This window comes from Eumetopias jubatus, unplaced genomic scaffold, assembly GCF_037043125.1.
Source record: "Eumetopias jubatus isolate StellerSeaLion01/CBP00866 unplaced genomic scaffold, mEumJub1_p1.0 scaffold_17, whole genome shotgun sequence".
Lineage (NCBI taxonomy): Eukaryota > Metazoa > Chordata > Mammalia > Carnivora > Otariidae > Eumetopias > Eumetopias jubatus.
Genome location: NW_028274823.1, coordinates 57,926,225 through 57,952,461, shown reverse-complemented (window position 1 = coordinate 57,952,461; position 26,237 = coordinate 57,926,225). Strand labels below are relative to the sequence as shown.

General features: G+C 55.5%; 1 protein-coding gene across 1 annotated transcript in view; it reads left to right on the top strand.

The window, feature by feature from the left end:
- The window catches only part of COL13A1 (collagen type XIII alpha 1 chain), a 198,377-nt gene that overhangs the window by 46,984 nt on the left and 125,156 nt on the right, over positions 1-26,237 (top strand). Inside the window, exons 3-7 of the mRNA XM_028109525.2 lie at positions 12,407-12,414; positions 17,070-17,096; positions 19,887-19,922; positions 22,576-22,602; positions 24,991-25,041. Of these exons, the coding sequence (XP_027965326.1) occupies positions 12,407-12,414; positions 17,070-17,096; positions 19,887-19,922; positions 22,576-22,602; positions 24,991-25,041 (149 nt within the window). The remainder of the gene's footprint in view (positions 1-12,406; positions 12,415-17,069; positions 17,097-19,886; positions 19,923-22,575; positions 22,603-24,990; positions 25,042-26,237) is intronic.

The following is a 26,237-nucleotide window of genomic DNA, read 5'->3' as shown; positions in this document are numbered from 1 at the left end:
GCCTGTCCGGCCGGCGCACAGCCTGCGGGGCCTCACCTATTCCTCTCCTTTCCCTCCTGTCCTTCTCCTGTCACGTGTCTCAGATAGCGGTGTCTATCTCTGCTTGCCACCAGACTCTGGCTGGAGCCTCTACATCCTCTGTTATGAGAGTTCTTTCGCTTGCAGCTGCAGCTGAGACCCTGGCCAAGGAAGGCAACTATGTTTCCTCACAGATGCCAGCTCCAGTGGATTGGTTGTGGCTGCCAAAAGTATAAGAAGCCGTGCTGAAATCAACTAGTTGTGTCTGCCATGGGCCCCGGCTGGAGAGTAGGGATACGTGTCTCAGGTATTTGCTCTCCCAGAGTCGTCTGGTACTAAAAATAGGGCTCTGATATCTGGGTTTCGTCTCAGCCCTGCCAGTGGTTCCCTGGAGAATGGTGGATGATGTACCCCTTTGTCCCGTGGAAGGAAGAGTGGAAGCACCCAGTGCTCCAGGGAGTGCACTGGTGTGGAAAGAGGGTGGGCTTTGTAGTCTGACAGACCCCAGTGAGAATTCCGGCCCCACCATTTTGGTCTTAGACAATCCATTTAACTTTATTGAACTGTCCTATAGCTACCTGGAAGTGAACATATTTGCAGAAAGTTGTGTTATGAAAATTAGAAGTCATGACTAGAAAGCACGCAGTCTGCTGCTGTCTGGCACACAGTACGTGTTTTTGTGGCCATCCTGGGGCTCAGGCGTGTGTGGTGGTGTTGAGGCAGGTGGTGTGACAGGAGGCCCATGTAGGGGCTCCAGGCTGTTGCCCATGTATTTCTTTCTGGCTCCCTGGCCCACAGCCACACACGCACGCCTTCACCACGGCCTTGTGGGCAAAGAACACAGCTGCTTGAGACATAACTAACTGAAAGACAAGAGACAAGCAAATTTTTCACTTGATTATGCCATTATAAATGAAAACACTCTGTAGTATGACAGAGCATTAACATTTATTAATTACTAATCATGATATATATTTTTAACTGTATACAAATTACAGTAAGATTTAAGAAAAATAGATAGCCAGGGGCAGTTAAGTACCTCACTGATTGTTAATTTTTCCCAGTCATGGCTCCATGTAACCCTGCTTCCCCTCCAGGCCTGAGTAAAGCCCCACTATCTTACTCCTGACATCCTGTGGTTTGGGCCTTGGTCATTGCTGGGCTTCGGCTCTGGGCTTCCATGCCTCGTGGAAGGAAGGAGGCAAAGGGGGAGAGATGTAAGCACTCTTGAAGGTGGCATAACCAAGCAATTCCACACTGGGGTAAAGCTCATGCTCCAACACAAGTCAGTTTCCAAAAGCTGTGACGACATCGTTCCTTCCTAGATCCTTAGTTCGGGTGCTAGCCAGGGGACCTGCCCACATACTCATTCACGAATTCGGCAAGGATTAACCGAGCACACATTCTGGGCCCGCAGCTCCGGGCTATGGAATTGGAATACATCAGGCCTGGAAGGCCCCCAGGGACTGTGTATTGCGAATCAGCAACTTGGCGGCCCAAATGCAGCTTCTTTTTTGCCTTGCAGAGTAGTTTTTTTATATTTTCTTCAATTTATATCAACATTTAGAAACCAGAAGATTTTGCGTAAAACATCCCATTTTTCTTGAATATTTTCAAGATCCAACAATAGTGAGACTGCCTCCCACCCTGGCAGTATTTGGTTGGAGCCCACGGGTGGTAGTTCCGTTGTAGGCACAGAGGCTAGCCTCTAGCACTTGGCCCCAGTCTCTGTCCTGCCCTAACGCAGCGCACCTGGCCTGCTCCATTCATTTGTTACTTATCTGGCTCCTTGAGGGCCCCTGGGGTTTGCAGCATCTGGTCTCCCTCCGCTCCTCTTGGACTAGTGACTAAAAAGTGAATGAGTGCACCCATCAGAAAACTCACATTCTAACAGAAAAGACAAGACAAGAAAAACAGGGAATTAGCATCTGTACATAGAAATGAGAATGACAACCAACTCAATATTTGGAGGGCTTGGGAGAGAATTGAGCATGGTACCATGGGGTCGTGGTAAATCAAGGCCAACTGCTCGGAAGAGGTGGTGTGCAGCGGCTGTACTTAATGATGCGACCTTTGCTGGAGAACATTTTGTGCATTTTAGATGTGGGAGGGGAGCACTGTTTGCTCAACTGCTGACTTCCTCAGCTGCTCACTTCCTGGGAAGGACCTAAGGGGAGGGCTGGGGTGGGAAATCTCCTTGAGAACTCTCTCCAGGTCACACGGAGGACCTCACTGCTTCTCGGAGATTCGGTCAAAGGTGACAAGTTCAAGTGGGACTCCAGATCCATATCAAAATAGAATCGGGGATCAGACCCAGCAGAGCTTGATGGGTGCCCCATCCTTGATGGATCTCCACCCCGACTACACGGGCAGGTGACTTGATGGAGAACTTCTCCCCAGCCCCGGCCCCCTGCCCTCATCTGTGCTCAGGCAGCTCGGCCCCTCTGCCCCGAGCCGGAGACTGTCGGGGAAGCTGGCTGCCAGAGAACAATGCCAGCAGCCCTGGCCCGAATCTAGAGTTGGGCCTGTGACCTCCACCAGCAAGACCTACCCCGCAGACTTCCTCACTCAGGACTTCTGATTCTGACCCCAACGGGGAAGTGTCAGGGGCCCAAGGAAGCAAGAAATGCGTAATTTGTCCCACTGGTTCAAAGCTGGCGACTTTAATCTGTACTATTTTAGTCAAATGGTCACCCAGCCCCATCCTGCTCTGCTGATCTCCGCTTGCTCTGACCCCTGTCTGTTTGTTCTCCCTGGTTTCCAGGGTTTCGGGGGCTCATCTGAGAGGCAGTGCAGCAGACGGACTAACAGCGGGGGCCCCAGAGTCAGCCTGTGACCCCGAGCAGGGACGTACCACCTCGCCGTGCCTCTGTCTTCTTGTCTGTGAAATGAGAGTGGTAGAGGTGGCCGCCGTGTAAGGCTCGGGAAGGGCCGAATGCGGTAATAACCCGAAAGCACGGAGAATGATGCTCGGTGCACGGGGAGAGCTGAGGGTTAGCCGTCCTTCCAGTTAGAACACAGAGGAAGGTAGCATAATTATTCAGAACCAGAAGAAGTTCAGAGCTCCCATCTACTGAGTGCTTCCTCTAAGCCAGGACCCGTGCTAAAACCCCTTACCTGCATTCTCGCATTTACTCCTTGAAATCCAATGAGGTTGACACTATCGTTACCCCATTTTACAGAAGAGGACCCTGGGCCTCGGAGAAGTGAAGCAACTGGCTCAAGGTCACACAGCTCGCAAGCAGCAATTTCGGGATTTGAACCAGTGGCTGTTTGTCTCCCAAACCAATGCTCTTACCCACCGTTCTGGGCGGGGGCCTGGTTTGATAAGCAAAAGACCCAAGTTGTCAAGTCACGTCAGGTCTATTCTGTTACTTCTCTGTAAAGGAGGGAACAATGAAACCATGAGACCATGTGTGCAGGTGGCTGGCTGGGGTTCCCACTCAGATGCGCAATGTCTGCGCGGGGTTAGCAGCCATCCCCAGTCGGGGCGCTCAGGGCGCTGGCTTGAAGAAAGAGATGATGGGGGTCTTGAAGTAAGCCCACGGATGAGGTCGCACCATCCTCAGGGGGACTAGAAAGGGCATACTGCGGATTTTCTTTCTCCACAGTCTGACCCTCTCGCCCCACCATCTAAGTTTTGTTGACTCTTACTTGCTTCCATGGTTGAAGCAATACACACGGGGGTTAAAAAGAAAAGCTTTAGGGTGTAGCTAGTTCCTGATGTCAGCTCAGCCACTTACCAGCTGTGTGACCTTGGATAAATTATGTAATTTCTCTGTGCCTCAAGAGCCCCATCTGTACCGAACCTGCCTGCTAGGGTTGTTAGGGATCTTTGGTGAGGATCTGCATAGCTCTGGGGCTACGGATATGCTTGGGTGCCCCTGTCTGACTGTGGGCCTGTAACTTGGCCTTTGTGCCTCAGTTCCCTTATCTGTTAGGTGTGGATAATAGGCGTGTTACTTGTAGGACTGGAGTCAATGAGACGACGTGTAACACGCTTGGCTCCTGTTGGAGGTTGGTGAGTACTCAGGACCTATTAGTGTTGACAACAAAGCTGAGACAGAAGATTCAGGAGGCCAGCCCCCACTGGGTCATCAATAAATGTGACTGAACATTAAAAAGCCCTTCCCCAGGAGGCAGAGGTTTGTGTCTAAAGATAAGACTACAGAGCCTATGGCCTGGCCCGGGCCTCTGAGGGATAATGTCCTGTGTGGGTCTCACCAGGGCCTCGACCCTTGGCTGGCCGCCCTCCCTTCTCTCCTTCCAGCAGTTGCCCAGTGGGACCCTGCCTGCAGGGTGGTGACGCGTGAGCTGCCCCAAGCAGGGCCTTCCATGGGAACATCAGATACGGGCGGCCAGATCCGGTGTCAGGAAGAAGGACCAGGGTCAGAGGTGTGGTCCTCCTGCAGGGACTGACGTGACAGCCCAGGGAAGAAAGTAAAGCCTGGCTCTGGGCTGGGAGTGGCAGCGCAGGGTCTCGTGAGGACCGCCTGCCCCTACGGCGCTGTCTCTGGCGGTGAGCACGGGTCTGCAGGCCGGGAGCCGCACAGATGGCTGGAGCCAGAGGAGAGGCTCCCTGGCTGGGCTGTCCCCAAGAGGCTGTGGGCAGCAAGTCCCCCACCTGTATCATGGTTCGCCCCCCATAAGTGCTCCCACCTTTCAGGGTTTTTTTGTGGATCAAATGAGGAAAGGTGAAACCAGAGCCTCAAGAAGGCAAAATCTAGCCACAGAGCAACCCCAGGCGGGAGCTCCGTGGGGAGTGGGCACTTCAGGTGGCTGAAGGCCCTAAGGGAGAGGGGACAGCAAGACCCACAGCACACCTGGCCCAGATGGCACTCAGGGTCTGGGGCTGAACCCGGGGGGCCACGGCGGGGCAGGGGGGTGGCCCGGGCCTGACTCGGGGGTCTGGGAGGTCTGCAGGCGGCAGTAGGTGGGGTGACCAGCGCGTGAGCTCTGCTGGAGGGAGAAGCTGGCCCGAAGCTCAGGCTCAGGGATGGGGTGTCGGGGGCGGGGGGGGGGCGGGGTCGCTTGGAGGTGGGGCGGCATCTCCTGAGCTGGAGAAGAAGCACCCCAAGAACAGCGGTAGTGTGTGATTTCACCCCATCCAGCACAGCTGCCCACACGGCCGGCGTTGAGCGGATGTTTGCGATAAGAAACGTGTGCAGTCAGCATGGTGGGGACGCAGCTCAAGTGTGCCAAGACACACTTCTTCACCATCCTAATCCTGCGCCCAGCACTGCCCTCAAGCCCCGGCCTCCGCCGAGGGCTGGCAGACTAGGCCGGGCTAACTCAGCCACTTCTGCCCACCACTTAGCCTTCCAGGCGCCCTGCTCCCAGGGCTGCAGCTGAGGGAACACAGGGGTGGCCGGTGGCCATCTCTGGTCTGAACTGTTGTCCATCCCGCCTGGGGCTGGGCGTGGCCCTCTGTCCCCTGGGCAGGGCCCCCACGGCCAGGTCCCCACGCTCCTTCTCCTCCCTGCCTGTAGGAGCCCTCCCAGCAGCCCTCCAGCTACTTTCCGGGGCCTGGGGGCTGCCTCCCCCAGGGACAGGGCCTGTGGGGGTCTGCGGTGGAGGGAACTGCAGTCCTTCCCTGGTGAACAGATCTCCCATCCCTTGGTGTCCTCAGCTGTGGGCTTTCCCCCTTGGCCTGCTCAAACTGACCCCACCAGAGCCATCTTCACAAGGGTCCTGGCCCTGGGCACTCAACCCTCACCGCTTCCTAGCTGGGCCTGGGCTGGGCTCCTCTGTAGACCTGGGGCCATGTGGAGAATGGTGGAGACTCGAGGAAACTCGGGGTCACTTTAGGAGGGAGGCAAGGAAGGAGGTTGCCTCCTTCCTCCCCTTGCTGGGGAGGCAACCGAGAGAGAGTGTGAGACCCAGGCACAGCCTCTGGGTCCCCAAGTGCCAGGCAGGGCCTGGAGCCTGCCCTCGTCCTGCCACCCTCTGCCTGTCCCCAGGCACTCACCAAAGAAGATGGGAAACCAGGACGTGAAAGGGGACAGTCTCCAGATTGAAGGGAAGGGTTTCCAAGGGCAGAATGCTCCAGAAACCCCTGGAGCCAGCCTGAGGCCCCGCCAGGGATGAAGGCCACCTCCGTGGTATCTGCAGGGAGGTGGCCACTTGAATTGCCCTCTGATGGCTCCTGATGGGGCAGCAGTAAGTCACCTGGGGACCTCCTGGGGACCTCCTGGGGCCAGAGGATGAAGTAAACTGGAGGGGAATCTCACTGGCTGCTCCCTTCCCTGCTCACGCCTCCCGCTCCCTCTGCCATTCTGGACAGTGGGATGGGGTGGGAAGAGAGTGCTGCAGCGAAAGCTAGTCTCTACCCCTGGTGTGAGGCGTATCTAGGGGTCCTGGGTTACTAGCCTCTCCATCTCCACCTCTGCTATGCCCCAAGGCTACACTCAGCTCACCCGATAAGTCAGAAAAGGACCCTCATGCTCCTGCTACTGGCTTCCCCAAGTCTCAGCCGCAGGTGCCTCTAGTTCCAAGATGACTAATAGGTTCCATCTCACGTGCCAGTTCCTGCTGATTTATAGTGGCTGTGTTGGAAAGAATGATGAAGCCTTGTCAAGGCTCGTTGGGGAAAGACTAGCTGTGATTGATTAGCAATGTCTGCAATGAGTGCAGAAGGAGATCATATGCCGTGTGTGATTTTAACTGCTGCCCACTCCTCTCAGGACCTGTTACTCTCCACCAGCCACACTGGAAAGGTCTGTGGATGTCTTATGGCCAGGAGACATCATCATGGGACAGATCTAAGCTGCACTGTGCTAGGAAATGACTAACAGATGGCTCTTGGGGCCGGGAGCTACTTTGTAGCTTTTGCCAATTTCTGTGGTGTGAATACTCCCACAATGGCCAATTTCCAGCTGCCAATGTGAAGTTACTGAACATAGAGTTGGAAAGAGATGCATACAATTGGCTCTCACAAGACTATAGGACGAGCGGCTTCGGCACACCCTTGTCTGAATAGTTGTGTATTTTTTTCTCAGAAATGTAAAGCCCCTTCCCCCCGCCCCACAGTGCTCTGCCAATGGTAGGCTGCTCTGGGAAGAGCACTGGACTAGGATTCAGGATCCCACTTACCAGCCATGAACCATAGGCAAGTATGTCCCTTCTGAGCCTCAGTGTCCTCATCTGTAAAATGGGAATTGGGCTGTGGTGAAGCTCAATGAGTATTCTGTCAGTCATAGAGCTGGATTTGTCAGGCACGCTCCCAGAGCATCACATCCAGGGGTGCTGCCCAGAAATTGGCCTTGGCCCTCCCTTGAAAGCCAGTGTTCCTGCCATGGGGCTGGAAGGAAGAAGGGCTTCTTGTTCTCTTTGATGTGAACCTCAAAAACGGAGGCTGCCTGGGAGCTCATTCAGTTTCCCTTAACAGGCCATCATGCCTGTCACTGATGAATTTCTCGCGAGGGTTTTTGAGGCTACTCATGCTTCTCTCCTTTACCACCGCTTAAGACAGAAGTGGCTCCATTTATTTCTCATGCACGTAACTTCTTCAAGCTCCGAGGAGCCCATGGTCCCGGAAGGCTGGGTCCCGCTGCATTCACGCCACCGTGGCGTCAGGCAGATCTGGGTTCGAGTGCCATCTCAGGCATGCATGAGCTCTGGACCGTGAATATATGTCTTAAACTCTTCCTGGGCCACAGCATTTTCATCTGTAGAGTGGGAATAATAATAATAATAATAGTAGCAACTTCACCAGGCTGTTGGGTGGACTGAGTGACATAAAATACCTAAGGTTCTTTGCATAGTGCCAGGCACAGAATAAATGCTCAATACATGAATTATTACTTGTCCTAACAAGGTCTTGAGTGGAGGTAGAACAGACCAACCTATAGAAGAATGGGATCCCCAAAGTGGGCAAACCGCAAGGTTGAGTGACGGCTGGGGCCTCAATGTAGGGGCACAGGCAGGATTGTAGGCACATGAGGAGCCCCCAGACAGGACTGGTCCCATTAGTCTGGGGCAGGGTTTCTTACCCTCAGCAGAGTTGACATTTGGGGCCACCTCATTCTTTGTTGTAGGAAGCTGCCTGTGCGTCTTGGGATGTTTAGCAGCATCCCTGGCCTGTACCTACTGGAGACCAGAAGCAGCGTCCCGGTTGTAATTATCTAAAAGGTCTCCAGATATTGCCAATGGACTATCCCCTGGGGTGCAGAATTGCCCTCGTTTGAGAAACCTGGCTCCAGGAGGCACAGCATGACCAGCTCCGTCTGTCACCCCAGCTCCAAGGAGAGCCTGGATGCAAAGCAAGTGTCCTGGCAGAATGGGTGGGTTGGCACGTGGCAGAGCCAAGCGGCAGGTGGTCAGCGCAGGCGGCTGGCAGCAGGCAGCAGGAGGCATGGGTCGAGGCTAGGACCCCAGCTGCCTGGAGCCCCGCGGTCAAGCAGGGTCAGATCACGGCTCATATGACATGGAACCTGGGCACACCCTGTGGCTCTCTGCTTCTCCCTCCAGGACCAGGACTGGATCCAGGGTCTGGACAGGGCCAAACCATCAGAGGAGGGGGAAGAGGCTTACCTGCCCACATTAGAAGGGTGTGAGGCTGAGGACCAGGCATCCCCTCTCACCCCTCATGACTTTCATGACCTCTAGCTCGAGAGCACAGGCTTCTGGGTAAGAGAGACGTGGTTCAAATCCAGGCTCTGCTGTGCGGAAATTCAGCCTAAAAAAAAAAAAAACCCGCACACACATAAAAGCCAGACACCACCACTTAAGACAAGGAGATCACCTTAGGCTGATCGCTTAGCCTCGAAGCCTCAGGTTCCTCATGCGGGATGTGAGGATGCTGGTGGCCACCTCACATAGTTGTTGTAAGGATTAAATGTGCTGTTCTAATGACCGTGCTCAGCAGGACGCTTGCCATGTAGTAGACACTCAGTAAATGTTGTTGATTGAATGGATGCATCCTCCTGCGGCAAACCTTTCTCCCTAAATCCTTTTGTTCATTTTAGTTCTCTTCTCTGGAATTTCTCCAGCTTTCTAACATAGGAAACTGTTGCCTTCTCAAGGAGAGGAAATGAGTTATTCATCTCTGTATCACTAGAGCTTAGCCTGGGGCCTGGTAGGTATTAGGTGCTTAAATAATGAAGTTTTTCTTCCTCAAAGGGCAATGACTGTGCCTTATCCATCTCTATATAGCCACAGCCCGGCACAGTGCGGCACAGCGAATGACACATGGCAGGCGATTGTCAAATGTTTGTTGAATGAATGAACGAACATACAAAAAATGGTTGAAGAAAGGCATGACCCAGAATGATATCCCAGGATTCTTCCTAGAAGTCCATTCCTCCATGTCTGTTCAGGAGGACCATCACTGTTTACTTGAAGGAGGTCAGCCAAACCCTGGAGAGGACAGCAGCGTCCTCACCGAGGTGGTAGGTAACAGACATCAGGCGGAGGGAGGAGGGCCTCAGGCAGAACCTCTGCTGTGGACCCTGCCCTGGGAGCCTCGTTGCAGGCTCCTCTGCTCGCCCCAGGGCACTGGCATGGTCTTGGAAATTCCCCACCCCTCGCTGTGTCAGGCCCAGGGGTGGAGTCAGGTGTCTCCCTCCTCCCTTGGGCTGTGGCAGTATGGGCGTGACTTTGTTAGGAAGACCCAGGGCTGGGGAGTCAGGAGCCTTGGGTTCTGGCCCCATCCCTATGCCCACCCACACCATGACTGCATGGTCACTACCCTCCCTGGGCTCTGTTTTCCCCTCTGTACAATGAGGACTTGATATTGCCTTGGGGTGAGCCTGCCCTTTGGTGCCTGGCTGTGGCACAGGTCGGTCAGTGGCCATGTTACTGAGGATGGCCAGGTGGCCACATGGGAGACCCATCTCTAACATCAAGGCACTGGTGGATTTCACAAGCCACCTTCCAGCTGCTGGGCATTGAATACAGCATGGTGGCATCCAGTGTTGGCAGGGGGCAGGGCAGCAGTTAGGTTTTCCAAGGGCCGGAAGATTTTCCAGGGGAACACTTGAGGATCATCAGTGACAGGGAAACATGTTTATGATAGAAATAGTCTTCTTCTTTTTTCTTTTTTTAATAATTCCCTTATCCTTCTTTCCCTTCCTAAGGTACAGAATCAAGTAACAAACGGGGGCTCTCCCCATTCCTAAAGTCTGGGTGGGGGAGGAGGACCCTGGAAGAGATTGACACAGCTAGATACCCTTGCATAAGAAGGATCCTATAACCGAGAGATGGAAGGATCTAGAGAGAAGAGCCAGAGGCTGAGAAGCTGGGCAGGCAGGAGAGGGAGAGGTGTGGAGAGGGGGCAGATCTGTGAGCAGTTTGTGGGTAGGTGTGGAGAGAGACACTGTAGTGAAGGGTCTGGGGACAGTAGCTCAGATTTTCTGTGCCTCAGTGTCTTCATCTGCAAAGTGGGGATAATAGAACCTTCCCCCAAATGGGAAACGCTTAGAATCGTGCCAGACACCTAGTAAGGACCATGGAGGTGTGTGCAGTGTCGATGGTGGTGAGGATGATATAAAAACCCTTGAAATCTTCAGTAGAATTCCTGTTCTGTACACTCTGGGGTGGACCCAACAAACAGCTCTCCTGTGCCATGTCCCAGAGCCCCGGGTCGGCTGCCCAGCCGCATCCAGCATACACACGCGGCAGGGGTGCCTAACAGCAGGCTGGGCCATTGCTGAAGCAAGGCCCTGTCGCCAGAGATTCCTCTAGAGCCTGTGGCACTGGCAGCTGGGGCCCTGTCAGGCCCGGAGGGTGCAGGGCATCTGCTCTCCATGTGGCTAAACCATCTGAAACTTGCCATGGACTGAACTTTGTCACCAGCCTGCTTCTCATGAGGACGCTTCCCCCAGCCAGGAGGTCCCTCCAGCAAGCTGCACTCAAGGGATATTTTCAGATTCTGGGTGACATCGCCCTGCCATGCCGCCTAATAGGTCCCAGATGCTCCCTGCCTCATGCCATCTCCCTCCCTCTGGCTGTTCTGCAAACCCAGCCGGCCTGCCCCGGCCCTCCCCACCCAGTCACTACTCCTCTTGACTTATTATTTTCTTAATTTAAAACATTTTGTTCCTCCTTAACGTGATGGCTTGACAGGGGCCAGCATGAAAGAGGCTGTTTCCTCCTGGCCGGACAGAGAAGCAGGCAGATGAAGGCAGGGAGAAGGAAGCCGGCTCGGGGAATGCGCGGGGCCAGGGGAAACATGAGGAGTCTTTCTTGGCCGAGCATAAAAGAAGCGGAGTAGCAGCTGTGTTAACGTGGCCAGGTCACCAGGGGCCCAGCAGACGCACCAGGCCCAGCTGGGAATCCCACGGGCCCAGGGGGGTTTCATGACTCACGTTGGGCAGAAAGGCCTTCAGTTCACCATCCTGCAGCGGCTCCCACTTCTGCACCGTCGCTCTGCACCCACCCTCCTGCCCCCTTCCTGGAACGCGGCGTTTGTGATTCTTGGCTGTCATGGGCAATGCGAGGGGGCTAATGCTGAGGCCTCTGGGGGGCAGGGGGTGGGCAGGGTGGACAGAAGTAGAAGAGAAGAGGGGCGCCTGGGTGGCTCAGTCGGTTAAGCGTCTGCCTTCGGCTCAGGTCATGATCCCAGGATCCTGGGATCGAGCCCCGCATTGGGTTCCCTGCTCCGCAGGAAGCCTGCTTCTCCCTCTCCCACTCCCCCTGCCTGTGCTCTCTGTCTCGCTCGCTGTCTCTCTCTCTCTCTCTGTCTCTCTCTCTCTCTCTCTCTCTCTCTCTCTCTGTCAATTAAATAAATAAATAAAATCTTAAAACAAAAAAAGGAAGTAGAAGAGAAAAAAGAGAGAGGCGTGGAGGGAGGGGTCCCCTGGGCACAGGAAGGCGGGGAGAAGGAGGGAGTGGGCAGCAGACCCAGGAGGGTAGAAACGCCTGACTCACGGCTAAACAGAAACCAGGACAGGCCAGATAGACAGCAGCTGGGGAACCTAGTGAGGCATGTCATTCGCCCCAGCTGCTTCCGGCTTGTTTGCCGTGCTACTTCGTGGAAGCGTGGAGAGGACAGCGAGCAAGCTAGGAACCATCATCTCTTGAGGTTCTGTCACACCGTTGATGTTCTGCAATGTCGCCTCGGTGCCCACGGCCCTGTGTTCTGCAAAGCAACTGTGTCCCCAGGTTGGGGCGGGCCCCCCAGGAGCCCATTTTACGGGGCGGGAAGTTAGGGCCCCAGGTGGGCTGCGCCTGGGGCCCAGACCTCTAGATTTCTCATCCAATAATGAAACTATGGAGACGAAATAAAGGGGGAGAGATTATTTTGGTGAAAGTGGGCCAGGAAAATACAAACGTCGAAGACCAGATGGAAACCCCTTAGCCGAAGGATTTCTGGACGCTGCTTCTGAGGCAGGTCTGCCTGTCCTTCCAGCAGTGACACTGACCCTGGCATTTTCTCTGTCTCTTTCAGGACCTCCTGTAAGTAACTCCAGCCGCAGCCGGGGCTAGCACATCTGAAAGGCCTCGCTCCCTGCTGGTAACCGGGCCCTGGGAGGGGGGACTGACAGCTGGGCCCGCCGTCTTCCAGGGGAGCCCCTGTACTCTCCGCACAACTCTGCGGGGTCCCTCCAGAATGCTGACCCGGGGAAGGAGGCCTCCATTTCACTTTCCAACCACCTCTGCACCTCTCCAGGGCAAGACAATGGCTGCCCCTGGGGCACAGCGGGTCCCAATTTCAATCTGAAAGGCTGGCTTGCTCCATTGTTAGGCCCAGCCCCTTTGTCCCCAGAGGAAGCAACTGGACTCAAAGAAGCTCCAGGTATAAGAAAGAAGAAAGATAATCTCTACTCAGTTCTGGTCCTGAAAGGTCTCTTGGCCTTTCAGGAGACAGGTCAGCCAGCACGTGGCTCTGCGTGGACTGCTCCCCGGGACCTGCTGTCCACCCTGCTGTGTGGGCGGCTCCATTCTGGCCCACTTAGGTGGTCAGCAGGTGGTCGTTGCTGGTGGCGCTGGTGCTGGTGGTATTTTGATGTGAGAGATCAGTTTCAGTGGGCTGGACAGTGTGAGACAACACAGATTACCGCAGGTCCGGCTCCTTCCCCTGGCGTCGCCCTAAGGCCCAGGGCGGGGCCGGGAGCCCAATCGCTTCCAAAGAACCTGAGAAGAGCCCAAGGAGACTGTCTCCATGAAGTAATGGATCCGGAGAATAGGAGCACATCTTCTTTGAAGACAGCATTTGATACCCCAACAAAAGGCCCAGAGGTTGTTGGCGGGTTGGGCGGGGGAAGCTGGGGATTGGAATTGAAAGGGGGAGCCCCCACACCAGATCTTTGTCAAGGTTCCTGAAAGCAGCGCTATCCCTGGCCTTGCTCAGAGCCGCCATTGCACGGTCGGTCCTCTCTCCGTCTGCCCTTCGAGAGCAGCCGGCCCAATTTGCAGTCAGACCATTATTTACTATCCCGTCTGGTCCTGAAAAGGCTCACTGAGTCCATGCTGCCCGTCCTGCCCAGCTCTCCGACCGCCGCTTACAGAGGGAGGAAAACCGTGTCAGTCCCCAAAAGTAGGGGGATGATTTATCATGGCAGGTTTTAGATGTCAGATCTCAATTCCTGCCATCAATCTTCCAAAATAAACTCCACCATAGGAAACTTCAACAGACCACCTGCTGGAAATGGGCTGCTTTTCAAAACTCTTCTTTCTTGACAAAGCCAAAAAGAGTCCTTACTTCCCCCACTCCTGGGAGCTCCCCCCTCCAGACACCCGGCCCATCCCCCCGCCACCCCCAGGCTGCCGGGCCAAGCTGCCAGTGTCAGCTCGGGATGAAGCCTCACCTGCTGGCCTCACCCCCCAGATGGTTCCCAGCCAGAGACGGTGCCCAAGTAGTTTCCCGACCCGGCCTCTGTGCGTGGCCTGCACCTTCACCCTTCCCTGGTTGAAACCACAAGGAGGAAATGGGAAGCTGGCCAGGGTGGGAGTCACCTCCTAGCCCTGTTCTATCTGCTTCCTGCAAAGGAAGAATGCTGTTGAGGGAGGCAAGGGATAGAGAGATGGTGGCTGGTGGCAGTGCCTGTTGCCACCCTGAGTGTCTCTCAGGAGCCCCTCCAGTTGGAAGACCCAGGTTCCCAAGGACACAGGACGGCCACTGCCTAGAGAACACAACCAAGGAGGTTGGATTTAAGTAGCAGCAAGAAACATTTAGATGGTAGAGAAATTGTGGATACCACCACCCCACCCTTTGTGCCCATGGCAGACATTGCTAATCAATCAGGAGGCTTCTTAACAGAACGCTTTACTCAGTCGCTGCCAATCCACTGGAGTCTGCGCATTGGAGCTGACACCTGCGGGCCACGCCTGCTATAGATTTCACAGAACTTCTTAATGGGAACTGTGAAGCTGAAACAGAAGGCGGAGGGAGGTAGGGAGGCCTCTTTCTCCGGAGGAACACAGGGAAATACATGATGTCCAGCTGCCACCCTGACTGAAGGTGATCCTTGCTGAAATCCTAGTTAGCCCTTACTAGCTGTTAGGCACTGTTGTGTTTGCGTAGTGATGCAGGCATGGGCTGTGGAGGCAGACTGCCTGCATCCGAAGCCCGGCTCTGCCACTTCTAGCTACGTCACCTTGGCCAAGATGCTTTACCTCTCTGGGCCTTGGTTTCCTCATCTGTAAAATGGGGTTAGTAATAGTGTCTGCCTCTTCCAGGAGTTGTGAGGAATATATATGTAATGGTATGTGTCTGCGTGTATATATATGTATTATATATATATATATATATATACACACACACAAGTGTGTGTTAGAATATATTTCCAGTTAGAATATATTAACTCGTTTAAACCCTAGAGGATCCACAAAGATTCTGGTAAGCCTTTCATTTTAAAGAGGAAATGATTATTCTATGGTTTTTATTAATTTATTTATTTCATCTATTTCTACCCACCTTATTCTAAAAAAAACATTTTGGGGTGATTTACAAACGAGATAATGGAAACGATGGAGGAGGGTGGGGAGCCGAGGCAGGAAGGATCCAGAGCTAATGACATGACAACCTCTTATGCAAGATGAGCCACTGACTGGGCTCCGAGCTTCCTGGTGGCCAGAGCAAAGAGGAAAGCAGAGTTGTTCAAGTCAGGCTGCAGGAAGGTAGGAGCACCCCTGGCGCTTGAGTGAAACACAGCTCTTCCTGGTACTGAGACCCAAAGGAAGTCCCTCCCATGTGCAGATGAGGTAGGATGAGTAGGTGGTGGGTACAGAGGAGTGGTAGGAATCTGTCCCTTCTGTCCCTATTTGGGGTAGACCCACTGTGTGGGGTTGGAAACCCTCAGCAGGCCTGTTCCCTTCCCTGGGATGTGAAGGAGGTGGCTGCCCCACGTCTTGCCCACTCCCTGGTGGCATCAGGACCAGGCAACGTAGAAGTGACAGGAAGATGGTACTGGCTCAGTGCGAAAACTCTGGATTAAGGAGGCTAATTTGGTGCCTGAGCTGTCTTTGTGGGGGCCTGGGAAAGAAGGAGGCCGAGTTACCAGGTTCTGAGCATTCGCCCTCAGGTTCCTTGGTCCACAAATAGGAATAAAGGACTGACCATGAGCTCAGCACTCCTCAAGGCACTGGAAACACATTCAGGAACAAAACAGAAAAATCCCTGCCCCGGGGAGCTTACTTTTTAGTGCCATGGGGGCAAAATCAAGCAGAGTGAAGAGATGGGGATGCATCCTGTTCCCATGAGAACCATTACCCAGCATTCCCCAAGGACTCCCTGACCTCGATTCTCTGTGGGTGAGTCATTGCACCACCGCCTCCGGGGTGTCCTCAGGAACAAGGGCCAGAGGGGGGATGACTTATTCCTGGTGCTGCCCGGCTTTGCCTGAGCAGCCCTGCAGCAGATGGTCTTGGTGTTCCAGTGAGCACCCCGGGACCCTGGTCCTGCCTTGGCGTCACAGGAAGAGCAGGATGTCTGGAAGGAGAGAAAATACATCTGTAGCAAAAGTCTCCGCAAGGAGAAACCGAGGCCTGCTCCACACACCTCCTGCCAGTGCTCTTTTCCAATAACTGTAATAGGTAGCATTTATTTAGCACTTGCTGTATGCCAGTCCCTGTGTCTTGCATACATTATCTCCTGTGATCCTAAGAGATAGCTGTCATTGTTCTCCCATTTACAAGATGAGGAAACTGAGATACAGGGAGACCAAACAGCTCATTAAGGTGCCAACTCGGGAGTGACAGAGCCGGGATTTGAGCACAGGCAGGCTGACTCCAGAGCCCGTGCTTGTAACTAAATCCTTCCTACTGTCTCTGTCACCACCTCTCCTGGACTCCGTGCCCCGGCCCTGCCAGCGCTGCGTCTCAGCTCCAGAAGCTCTTTGCAGGTGTTTCCTCCCCTTTACGAGGTGCTCCATGATGCCCCCAAGGCACCATTTGAGCTGTTTCTCAGCCACCCTCTTGTAGCAGATGCATCTGGAAGCTGAGCGCCAGAACTAAAAAGACATGATTTTCTTGGGATTTGCTTGGTTTCGGAGCCACCCGCTCTGCATGTTGCTCAGATGGTAATTATCAGCACTGATACACATTTTGTTGAAGGTCTTCCTCTTTCCAGTGGGATTTCCTATCCATTACATGGAGCCTTTAGTCTGTGCCCCGGATTGTGCTAAGCAGGAGGAGGAGGGTAATGGGGAACAGAGCTGAAAGACCATGCTGCGGTCAGTGAAGACAGGCACCTGGAGCCACTCAGGGCCGGAAAAGAGTGGTAGAATATCGCACTTACTGAGACAGAAAGACTCAAAGAGAAAGTGAGTGAGACCCACAGCCTGATGATCCTTGAGTCATGAGGGGCCGAGACATGGGAGGGGACATTCTTGTCTTTCTTCTCCTTGCACCTTCCCTGGGCCTGACATGGAGGAGACCCCTACTAACTGCTTTCCTAAATGAATGAATGAATGAATGAATGAATGAATGAATGAATGCTAAAACTGAAAGGAAGCTTAGTGATCAAGGTCCTGCCTTCAGTTTGTTCATAAAATAACAGAGGCTTCTAGAGCACAGTTGGCTTCAGGCCACGCAGCTGGTTGGGCAGAGTGTGGGACGCTCGGGTATTAACACCGTGACCTTCGTAAACCTCACTCTCCCCTTTATTTCAGGGTCCTGCTGGAAGACCCGGCCTCCCAGTAAGTAGCTTTCAACTTCATCCTTCCTTTCTATCTCCCTTGCCTGCTCTCCTCGCGCCAAGGGCTGGCTAGGTCGGGTGGCTGCTTTCCTTCAGGTGTGTCTGGGTGAGAGGCCTCTCTCCAGCACCTCTAACCTACAGCCGAGGGTGAAGCTCCTGGGGAGCCCTCCTGGGGCCCCAGGCAGGCAGATGGCAGCATGCAGGCTCTTCCAAGGCTGGACCTGACCTCTAGACTGAAGGCCCTCTAATGGGGGTCTGGAAGGGTAGCAGCCTCTGGCCGGGCTCGCTGGCTATCCTCCCGCATACCAGCTTAGCTTAAGACCACTGTCCCTCCGTTGTCCTATGACCTCCAGTAAAAGGAGACACGAAAACTTTGTTTTCCCCCCAGTTACCATTTCTGAATGCCAGAGAGGCTGAGTCAAGTAACCATGGGGACTTTGGATTAAAAGTAGAAATAATACCACGAGCCATCTCTTATTGAGACCCTACTACAGGCCAGGCACTATGCTCATCACTCTTCATATATTTGATTTGTTCAACAACTCAGTGAAATGGCTGTTATCATACCCATTTTATAGATGAGGAAACTGAGACTCAGAGAGGCAAAATATCTTGTCCAATTGTCCAAGCTTCAGTGGAGACCTGTGGGGGCCATGTTGTCACACACATTTCATACCTCTGTTTCCTATGGTCCATGCTTGACATTTGAGAACAGTCTGTAAAGTCTTCAGAGACATGGCTCTGTGGGATGTAGCCTGGGGCACAGATGCATTGAGTGCTAGATGCCTGGGGCCCTGGGATGGCCGGGGGCGGGGGGTGGGGTGGGAATCGGGCGAGAGGCGGGAGCCAACTGGGCCGAGGTGCGGTGTGGAGGGTGAGCCGGGGCTGGCCCCGGCCTGCCCTCCCTGCACCGAGGGCCACATCCATTGGATTCCAGACCCTTCTGTGCATCCCGGTTACTCTTCTTTTAGACGTGAATTACACTGTAATGTCTTGACTCATCTAGCAGTTTCTAGAATTCAAGTCCAGCAGTGACTTTCTTAATGAAATGCATGTGGGAGGGTGTTTAGCCTTGAAACTGGAAACTCTCCCAGTAAGTACCGAGCCCCAGGGCAAAGGAGGATGGGCGAATCAGTCCCATGAAATCCAAGGAGGGGAAAGATCAGATGACTGGGGAGAACGTGGGCAGACTTTGTTTTTTTCTGACAACGTCCACCTTTAAAAAGCATTTGGGGGCAATTCACAGAGCAGGGGCTGCTACACAGAGTTCCTAGTCTCTGGCCCTTCCATGCCTGTCCCTAACCCGAGCATTTTATGGCCAAGACTGCAAAGAACATTAGTTTTAAAAAAGAAACGAAGAGAAACCAAAATACACAGCCTGCAATATCATTCAGAAGCCCAGGAGTGAGCGGGCCATGGGGGTGTCACAGCCTGCATGCGGCAGGCCTGGTGTCCTCAGCAGGAAGGGCAGACCGCCGACCCCTGGGTCCTCGTCCCCCTCGTGCTTCCACGTGGGGGTACCTGGGAGGGACCCGCAAAAAAGATTTGCTGCAGCCAGCCCCTTGTGAAATGCAAAACTCTGAAGCACAAACGTGCTGTATAATTCCCTTGCCCGCAGCCGTGCCGGGCTCACTACCTGTAGACACTGCATATGTGACACACCCCAGGGGCCAAGCGCTGGGAGAAGGCTTTCCCAGGGCATCATTTACTGCATCCTTCCAGCAGCCCCTTGAGAGAGACACGGGTGCTGAGGGAGGCATGGAAACAGATCCAGGCTTATCACCATTGCTGCTACCCCACCACTCTTTTGCAAAGGGTGAACCATTTCCTAGAGACACCACCGACCCCTGTGTGTAAGAAGACCCTCATTTCAGAGCACTTGCTGTCCTTGGGTGCATCCACATACATCTTGAGATGCTAATTGTCCCTCAAGCTTGTTGCCTCAGTGGGGTCAGCAGACACAGAATCGCCCCAGAAGTGCCCACACCCTTCAGGGGAACCCACAAACCCAGCTCTCTCCTGCCCAGGAAGCCAGAACAAACACCATCTGATTTTTGGCCCCCATTGCTTTCTGTCCTTCTAGACTTCTAGTGAACCCCAGGCCCCACCCCAGATTTTATGATGTCTGCACACGTATGATTGCAAAAAAATATTTTCTACCAAAAGGGAGAGGAACAAAACTTACTAAGCAGATTTCCAGAGGGAGAAGATGTAACCCCTGGCTACAAAACAAAGTGGATCCCTCTGAGCGGCTGAAACTCGTAATGCGGCCGTATCCACATGGCTCACCGTCCTTCCTGTCGGTGCCGGGGGTCGCCGAGAGGAGGGCAGGGAGAGGACGCTGTCGTAGACCTCTCGGACGGGGGGCCTGGGGGACATGGCTCTGGCACAGATAGACCGCTCCCCTGGCACACGGGGCCACCACTCACCGGGCTCTGTGCCTTGGAGTTGAGCGGGACAAGGATATGGCACGTCCTGGGTGAAGCCGAAGCTAGACTTGTGACAGCAGAAGTCTAAGAGAGGAAGGGCCTTGGACCCTTCGTGAAACGCCATAGGGAAGCTGAGGCTCAGGCTGGGGACCAGACTCCTAGGTTAGTGCACTTTCCACAGCACCTCGCTGAGAGCAGATCGTGGTAGGGGTGGCTGCTTGCCTAACAGTCCTTGGGGGCTGAGTGGGCATCATCCCAGCCGCCCATGCAAAGCAGGTCTTGGGTGCATAGCTAGCCCATGGGGTCCTTCCTATGCTGGCCTGGCTCCAGCCACATCTAATTGTTTCTGCCTCCTTCGTCAGGGGGACAAAGGTGCCATTGGGATGCCTGGACGTGTGGTGAGTTGGCGCGTTTGTACTTGCTTGGGTGGCCGCTGCTTGCTTCCTCGTGCCGCCCTGTCCTCCAAACCATGGCAACCTCCCCAGCCCCAAGGAGGGGGTCAGACCTCTCTCTTCCTCCACCCAAGTCGGCTTCAGAGAGGGCCTGGAAAGAAGAAGGGAGGAGGTCTTATTCCAATCCTTCAGATCTTGCAGTATGACTCTACTCTCCATCCAGCTGCCATGGCAAAGGAAAAATCCAAGAAATGGCACTGATAAAGTTCTTTATTGATCCCCCCCCCAAGGGACAGGATGAGGCCCAAGCCCCTCCTGACCTCAGGGGGACTCCCACCCGCTCCACCGCTCCCCCACCTCCCGAGGCTAGCAGCTCTCCAGACTTCCAGCTCCTTTGCCACCACCCCCTAGCAAGAACAGCAACAGACGGTGACAAATGCAGCCTCAGATGCCCATGGAAGCTGCAGCGGAGCCAGCTTCCAGGGGTGCCTTCCCTAGACAGAGACTAGAAGCGGGTGGGGGACAGGGCTGGCTCCCAGGCGGTGCCTCCAAATCCTCACCGTGAGGCTAGGAGTTAGACACTGAATGTTTCCTGCTGAAAACTCAAGATGAAGAAAGGGAAACAGGAATGTTCCGCAGGGAGGGGATAGCTCAGAAATGGGAGGGCCGGCACTAGATCTCGGGGTCCCAGAGCCAGGCTTGTCCCGGGTGCCTGCTAGCCTCCAAGGGGCTAGAAAGGGCAGCTCAGGCACTGGGGGCAGCCTGAGGGGGTGATGGCCACACGCCGGCCTCACCAGCACCAAGTGAGTCTAGGACATGCCCAGGCTACTCTCCCCGTCGGCCCCCGACTCCCCTGATAGAGCTATCAGCCTCCACCTCCCTCTGGCTCCCCGGGGCCCCCCAACTCCGCCCATGCCATCCTTCTATGCCACTCACATGCCTTGCCTCGTGACCTCACCTCCTCACTGGTTGGCCTTAGGCCTGGGTATGGCATCCTTGCGGGAGTTTGCTTGCCTGGTGTGAGCCCGGTGCTCAGAGAAAAGGCCTCTGAGTCACAGTTAACACCCGAGAGCGCTCACTCTGCACTGGGTGTTGTGCTGAGAGCCTCACTCACACTAGCTCGTTGGGTCCCAAGAGCTGCCGGAGGGAGGCACAATTTCCACCCATTGTTGAGATAAGAAAACCGAGGCTCAGATGTTAAGTGTCTTTCCCGAGGTCCTGCCTGACCCTGTCCCTCTGCCTTAGTTTTCTCACTCCAAATCCTGAGTCCCTCAGGCTGTCACTGGTCCTTTCCCGTGTGCAGCAGGGAGAATAGAGCCAGCCAGCCTTTCTCAGGGGCTCGCTGTGCGTGGGCCTGAGGCAGGCACGTTCTCCACCGGAGCCTTCCAGGAACCCGTCCTATTGATGAGCTTGTTGAGGCTCAGTTTGCCCGGGATCGGGGGGTGGAGCTGGGGCTTGCACCCAAGCTGACTGTCAGACGCCGAGATCCTGGCTCCTAACAGCTGGGCGTCAGGACTCTGTACCCTGAGTGCCACTGCCTGCCCTCCCCCTCCTGCCCTCCTTCTTGGGCCCCTGTGGACGTGTGCACCCAGGAAGTGTCCATCAAGAGCCGAGTTCTGACCCTCAGCGGTGGGGGCAGGAGGGAAGGCCACAGGAAGCCCCCCATTTCTGTTTTCCAGCCCCTTGGGGTTTTCATGCTACTTGTGCTATTTTCAATGTGACAATGGACCCATTTGGCTGCCCAGTAGGGGCCCTGGCCCCAGCCACCTGATGAGGACGAGGGTGGCCAGGGGTGTGAAATGCCTGAGTTGCCCCTGTGGTTCTCACCAGAGCTGGTACCCCTGGCTTCAGTGGATTCGGGTAGATCAGAGCTGTCTCTCTGCGCATTGCTGTGGTTGCAGGGACCCTTGGTGACTGCCCGGTTTGCTCTGCAGCCCAGACCCATCCTCCATCCTCTCAGATGTCTGTCCTACTGTCCGTCCTCCCGTATTCCTCTTGTCCCTCTCCTGACATCTTGCCTGGCCAGCCCTGAGGGCTCCCAGCGTGTGTAGCTTGGCAAAACTTTGTGCTTGGTGCTCACGTGGACCTTCAAACCAACTAAACTCCACTTCACAACACAGTCCTTGGACAAGTCTCCCTCATGCTCCCTCCCCACCAACCACCACCACCTCCGGGGACCCAGTGAGCTGGGGACATGGCTTCTCGTGGCTTCTCAGATTTTCTGACCTGGATGGGTTTCCCTCTCTCTCTCTCTCTGACACACACACACACACACACACACACACACACACATGGGTTTCCCTCTCTCTCTCTCTCTCTGTCACACACACACACACACACACACACACACACACACACACACACACACACACACACACACACACACACATCTTGCCTCTGTTTCTCTCCCTTATCCAGAATGCCTGGCTGGGGCCGGGCCCTGGGGGCTAAATCGGTAGCCAACCCTGCACTGTGCTTGTTGGAGGAGGGACACCTGTCATGTGTCAACATCTATGTTTTGTTTCGTTTCTTACTTCACCACGATTTCTTTTGTTTGGTCATCGTGCCTTTAACACAGATTCTCGCGCGTATGCCTCTCTCTTACCTTTTCTTTTTCTCTCCCTCTCTCTCTCTCCTGCGTTGCATGCGGCTGCCCCAGGGAGTAAAGGGCCAACCAGGCGAGAAGGTGAGTCCTCACTTTGCCCTCCACCTTTCTGCCCCAGTCTCTTCCCCTTGGATTCTCGGGGTGCTTCCAGAGGCCCCCATCTCAGCCCTCCTCCCAGCATACAGGCCCCAGCACTCTGCCCTCACAGGCTCTCTAGGCCCAGTGTCCGGGCCCCTGACTCCTGGCTAAGGGCCCAGCCTCCCTGCTGCATGGGTCTCCCCACACACCCAGTCTGCCTGTGGCCTCGCCGTCCCCCTTCCCCGAGCCAAGGGGAGCACCATCGCTGTTTGGGGCAGCTGGTTCTAGTCCCTCCCCAGCCTACTGCTGGTGCCCTCAGACATAGAAATTCTCGTCGTGCTGCCCCAGAGAGACTCCCAGGGGCCTAGAGTGAAGCCCCCCTCAGAAGCCAGAAGCCCACGAGACCATTCTGAGCGTTAGCCCTGGTGGATCCTGAAGGATCAGAGAGCAACACATCTAACCAGTTCCCTTTACAGAGAAGGAAACTGAGGCCCCGAGCAGGGGTGAGGCTTGCTGAAGATCCTACACCAATAATGATGAGCAGGGGCGAGAAGCCAGACCTCCCGATGCCCAGCTTAGTACTTCCTTGCCTGTACATGGCAGTGCATGTTTCTCGAGTCTCTCCATCTCCAAAATAATGACAATGGCAGCAAAACACTCGCAGCTATGATGTACTAAGCACAAACCGCCAGGTGCCACGGTGTTTGGCCTCTGTTCTCCCAACTAACACTGATGCAGCCCTTCCAGGGAGGCTTCAATATTCTTATTTACATGAGAGCACAGAGAGGCAGCTTCACAGACCCAAGGTCACACAGCAGCAAGTGACAGAGCTGGAGAGGAGCCCCACCCTCACAGCGTTCCCTCCTGCGGCTCCACGCTGCCCAGGAGAAAGATGAAGGACACGATCGGTGCCTAAGGACAATTGCAAACACTTGCTAGCCCCTTCATGCACCGGGCATTCTTTTCAGCACTTTACAACATTATCTCATGAAACTTTCACACCCATCCTATGAGACAGGTAAGGAAACTGAGGCAGAAGGAAGTTAAGTCGCCCAAGGTGACACAGCTGGGAAGGAGCAGAGCTGGGCTTCAAACCCAAGGGTTCTGGCTGGCTCCTAGCCATTGCACTACCGTGCCTCGTGTAGTGATTACTGTATCATTGCCGTGATGTAAACAGTTACAAATCTGACATCACTGCTCACCTGGGCGTGAGGCATGACAGTCACAAATACATTTAGAGCCTTTGCTTGGGAGGGTAGCCGAGCAGCCCTCAGCATCCAGTTCACAGAGGACGGATGTGGGCTGGGAGAGATTCTGTGACTTGCCTGGCAGAGCAAGACCTGGGAGGGAGGCCTGGGAGCCCCCCTGGTGGGAAGCAGCAGTCAGCCCTCCGCACAGCAGGGCATGGTCTAGATCCTTCTGCCAGGGTATCGTCTCTGACCCCCATCTGTGTCCCTGACACCTTCATCTTTCTGTCGCCCTCCCTGCCCCCAGCAGCCCCCCCGCCCCCCCCCCCACACACGGGTGTAGATATCTGGGCAGCCCGGCCACCCTTGGATGGCACTTGGAGCTCCCAGCTCAGCAGCAGCCGCCATCCTCTCGGGGCTGAGAATTCTGGCCCGACTTCACCCCTCCGTGTCACTCTCACATCAGGCCTAGGAGGTCCGAGGCAGCCCCCGCCTGCAGGCTCAGGGCCGTGGGGCCCACACAGCGAGCATGGGTCTTGTCCCCACCCCTGTTCCGAGCAACTCCATCCACGGAGCAGCCCGGCTCACCTGCTGCGGGGATGTGCGCCACATGGGCATCTGGGGGGCTGGGGCGGGGGCGAAGGCCTCAGAGGCTCTGAGGCTAGGGTGGGGCCGGGGCAGATTGGAGGGCACCGGGCAGGGCCTAGAGGGGGCCTCTGCGGCCTGAGCAGCGGCGTGGCTGAGCTGTGTGCCCTCCCCTCCCTGAGCTGCCCTTGCTCATCCCTGCACTGAATCCCTTCTTCCCTCTTCTGCCTGGGTCCCGCCCCCCCCCCCCCCCCCCCCCCCCGCCCTTCCCTGGTCCCACATCTTATGCTACCACTCACCTCTGTTCCCTCTTCCTCCGGCCTCCCGCTGCCCTTCTCACTCCCTCCCGGATGCTTCCTGCGCCCCTGGTGTCTCCTCTTCTGTGATCCCCCACCTCCCTCCACACCGCCGCCCCCCCCCCCGCCCCCTCTGTTCTCCCGGCCTCTGGCTGGGCAACCCCCCACCCCACTCCCCTTCCCCACCTGCCAGTCTCGCTTCCTTACCTCCTCCTTTGCCCACCCCTCCCCCCTCCTGTCCCTGCCCCTGTCCCTCTCCTCTCCCTCTCTCTCCCTCTCTCTCCCTCTCTCTCTCTCTCTCTCTCTCTCTCCCCCCCCCACAGGGGGCCCCAGGAGATGCCGGCATGTCCATCATCGGCCCCCGCGGCCCTCCTGTAAGTGGTTTTTGCTCTTCTTCAGGGTGGGGGTGTTGGGCTAGCTAATGACAAGGGTTTGGGTGGAGGGGAGCGAGTCCTGGGTGTGCCTCTGGGCCTGGCAGCCACCGCCTATAATATGGTCAGCCAGGCCAGGCCTGCCTAAATATACCTAAATTGCAGCTTCTCGGGAGGGTTCACGAGGGCCACCCTTTGGCCAGGAAGCCAGCAGCTGCGAGGTGGCCCTGCTGTTTACAGGCAGGGAGAAAGTACTCACCCCTCCCCAGATGGGCTGCTCCAGCTTTCCAGGGGACAAGCCTTGTTTCCAGAAGCCCCTGGAGCAGATACCCAGCATCCAGATCCGCTGCCCCAAGCACCCACTCCTGGTCTCGGCAGAGGCCTGCCCCACCACTCGTCCTCAAAGACCTCGTTCTTAGTCCCTCTACCCAGTGGCCCGGGGCTCGGAGAAATCAGAGGCTTCCCCTCCGATATGTTTCCTTAGGGACCAAAAGGGGACCTGGGTGATGATGTGGGAAGATACTGTGACCATGGTAAGGAGAGCCCAAACCACAGGGCATCAGGACAATCACCAAATGTCAGGGTAGAAAGGACCTCAGCAATGGTCTAGCACAGCCCCCTCAGAAGGGGAAACTAAGGCCCAGCGAGGGGCCAGGGGCCCACACATAGAGGCTGGGACAGGATTAGAACCCAGGACCCTTGGCACCCAGGGCTTCCCCCATAAATCAGGCCACCATCTCCATGCTCTACTGTGCACTTTTCCTGTCCTGCCTGCACAGTGAGAGGGAGAGGGAAGCAGAGGGCCAGCCTCTGGGAGTCTGAGGCTAGCCCAGTGGAGGTGTGGAGTCCAGCCCGCCCATTCCCCTGCCTTCACCAGGAGGAGCCAGTGCAAGTGGGAACATCTCCTACCCATAGTCTAGGGAGCAGGACCAGAGAGCCGATTGCTAAATCCCATCCACAGCAGGGGCTGTGCCAAGAGCGAGGAGCTGAGGCTCTGCCGTTCAGGGCTGCTTGGAGGCGGGGGGTGGGTCAGGGTGGGGAGCCAAAGGGCAGAGCTGGGGAGCAGGGCTGGCAGACCGGTGGGGGGCCGAGGCTGGAGGCAGGGTTGAAAGGGTCCCGGGCTGCAGAGACCTGGCCTCCTGGGCAAGATTCCCTCTGGCTCTGACCCCAGGGACGATGTTAAGGATTGACGCGTGGCA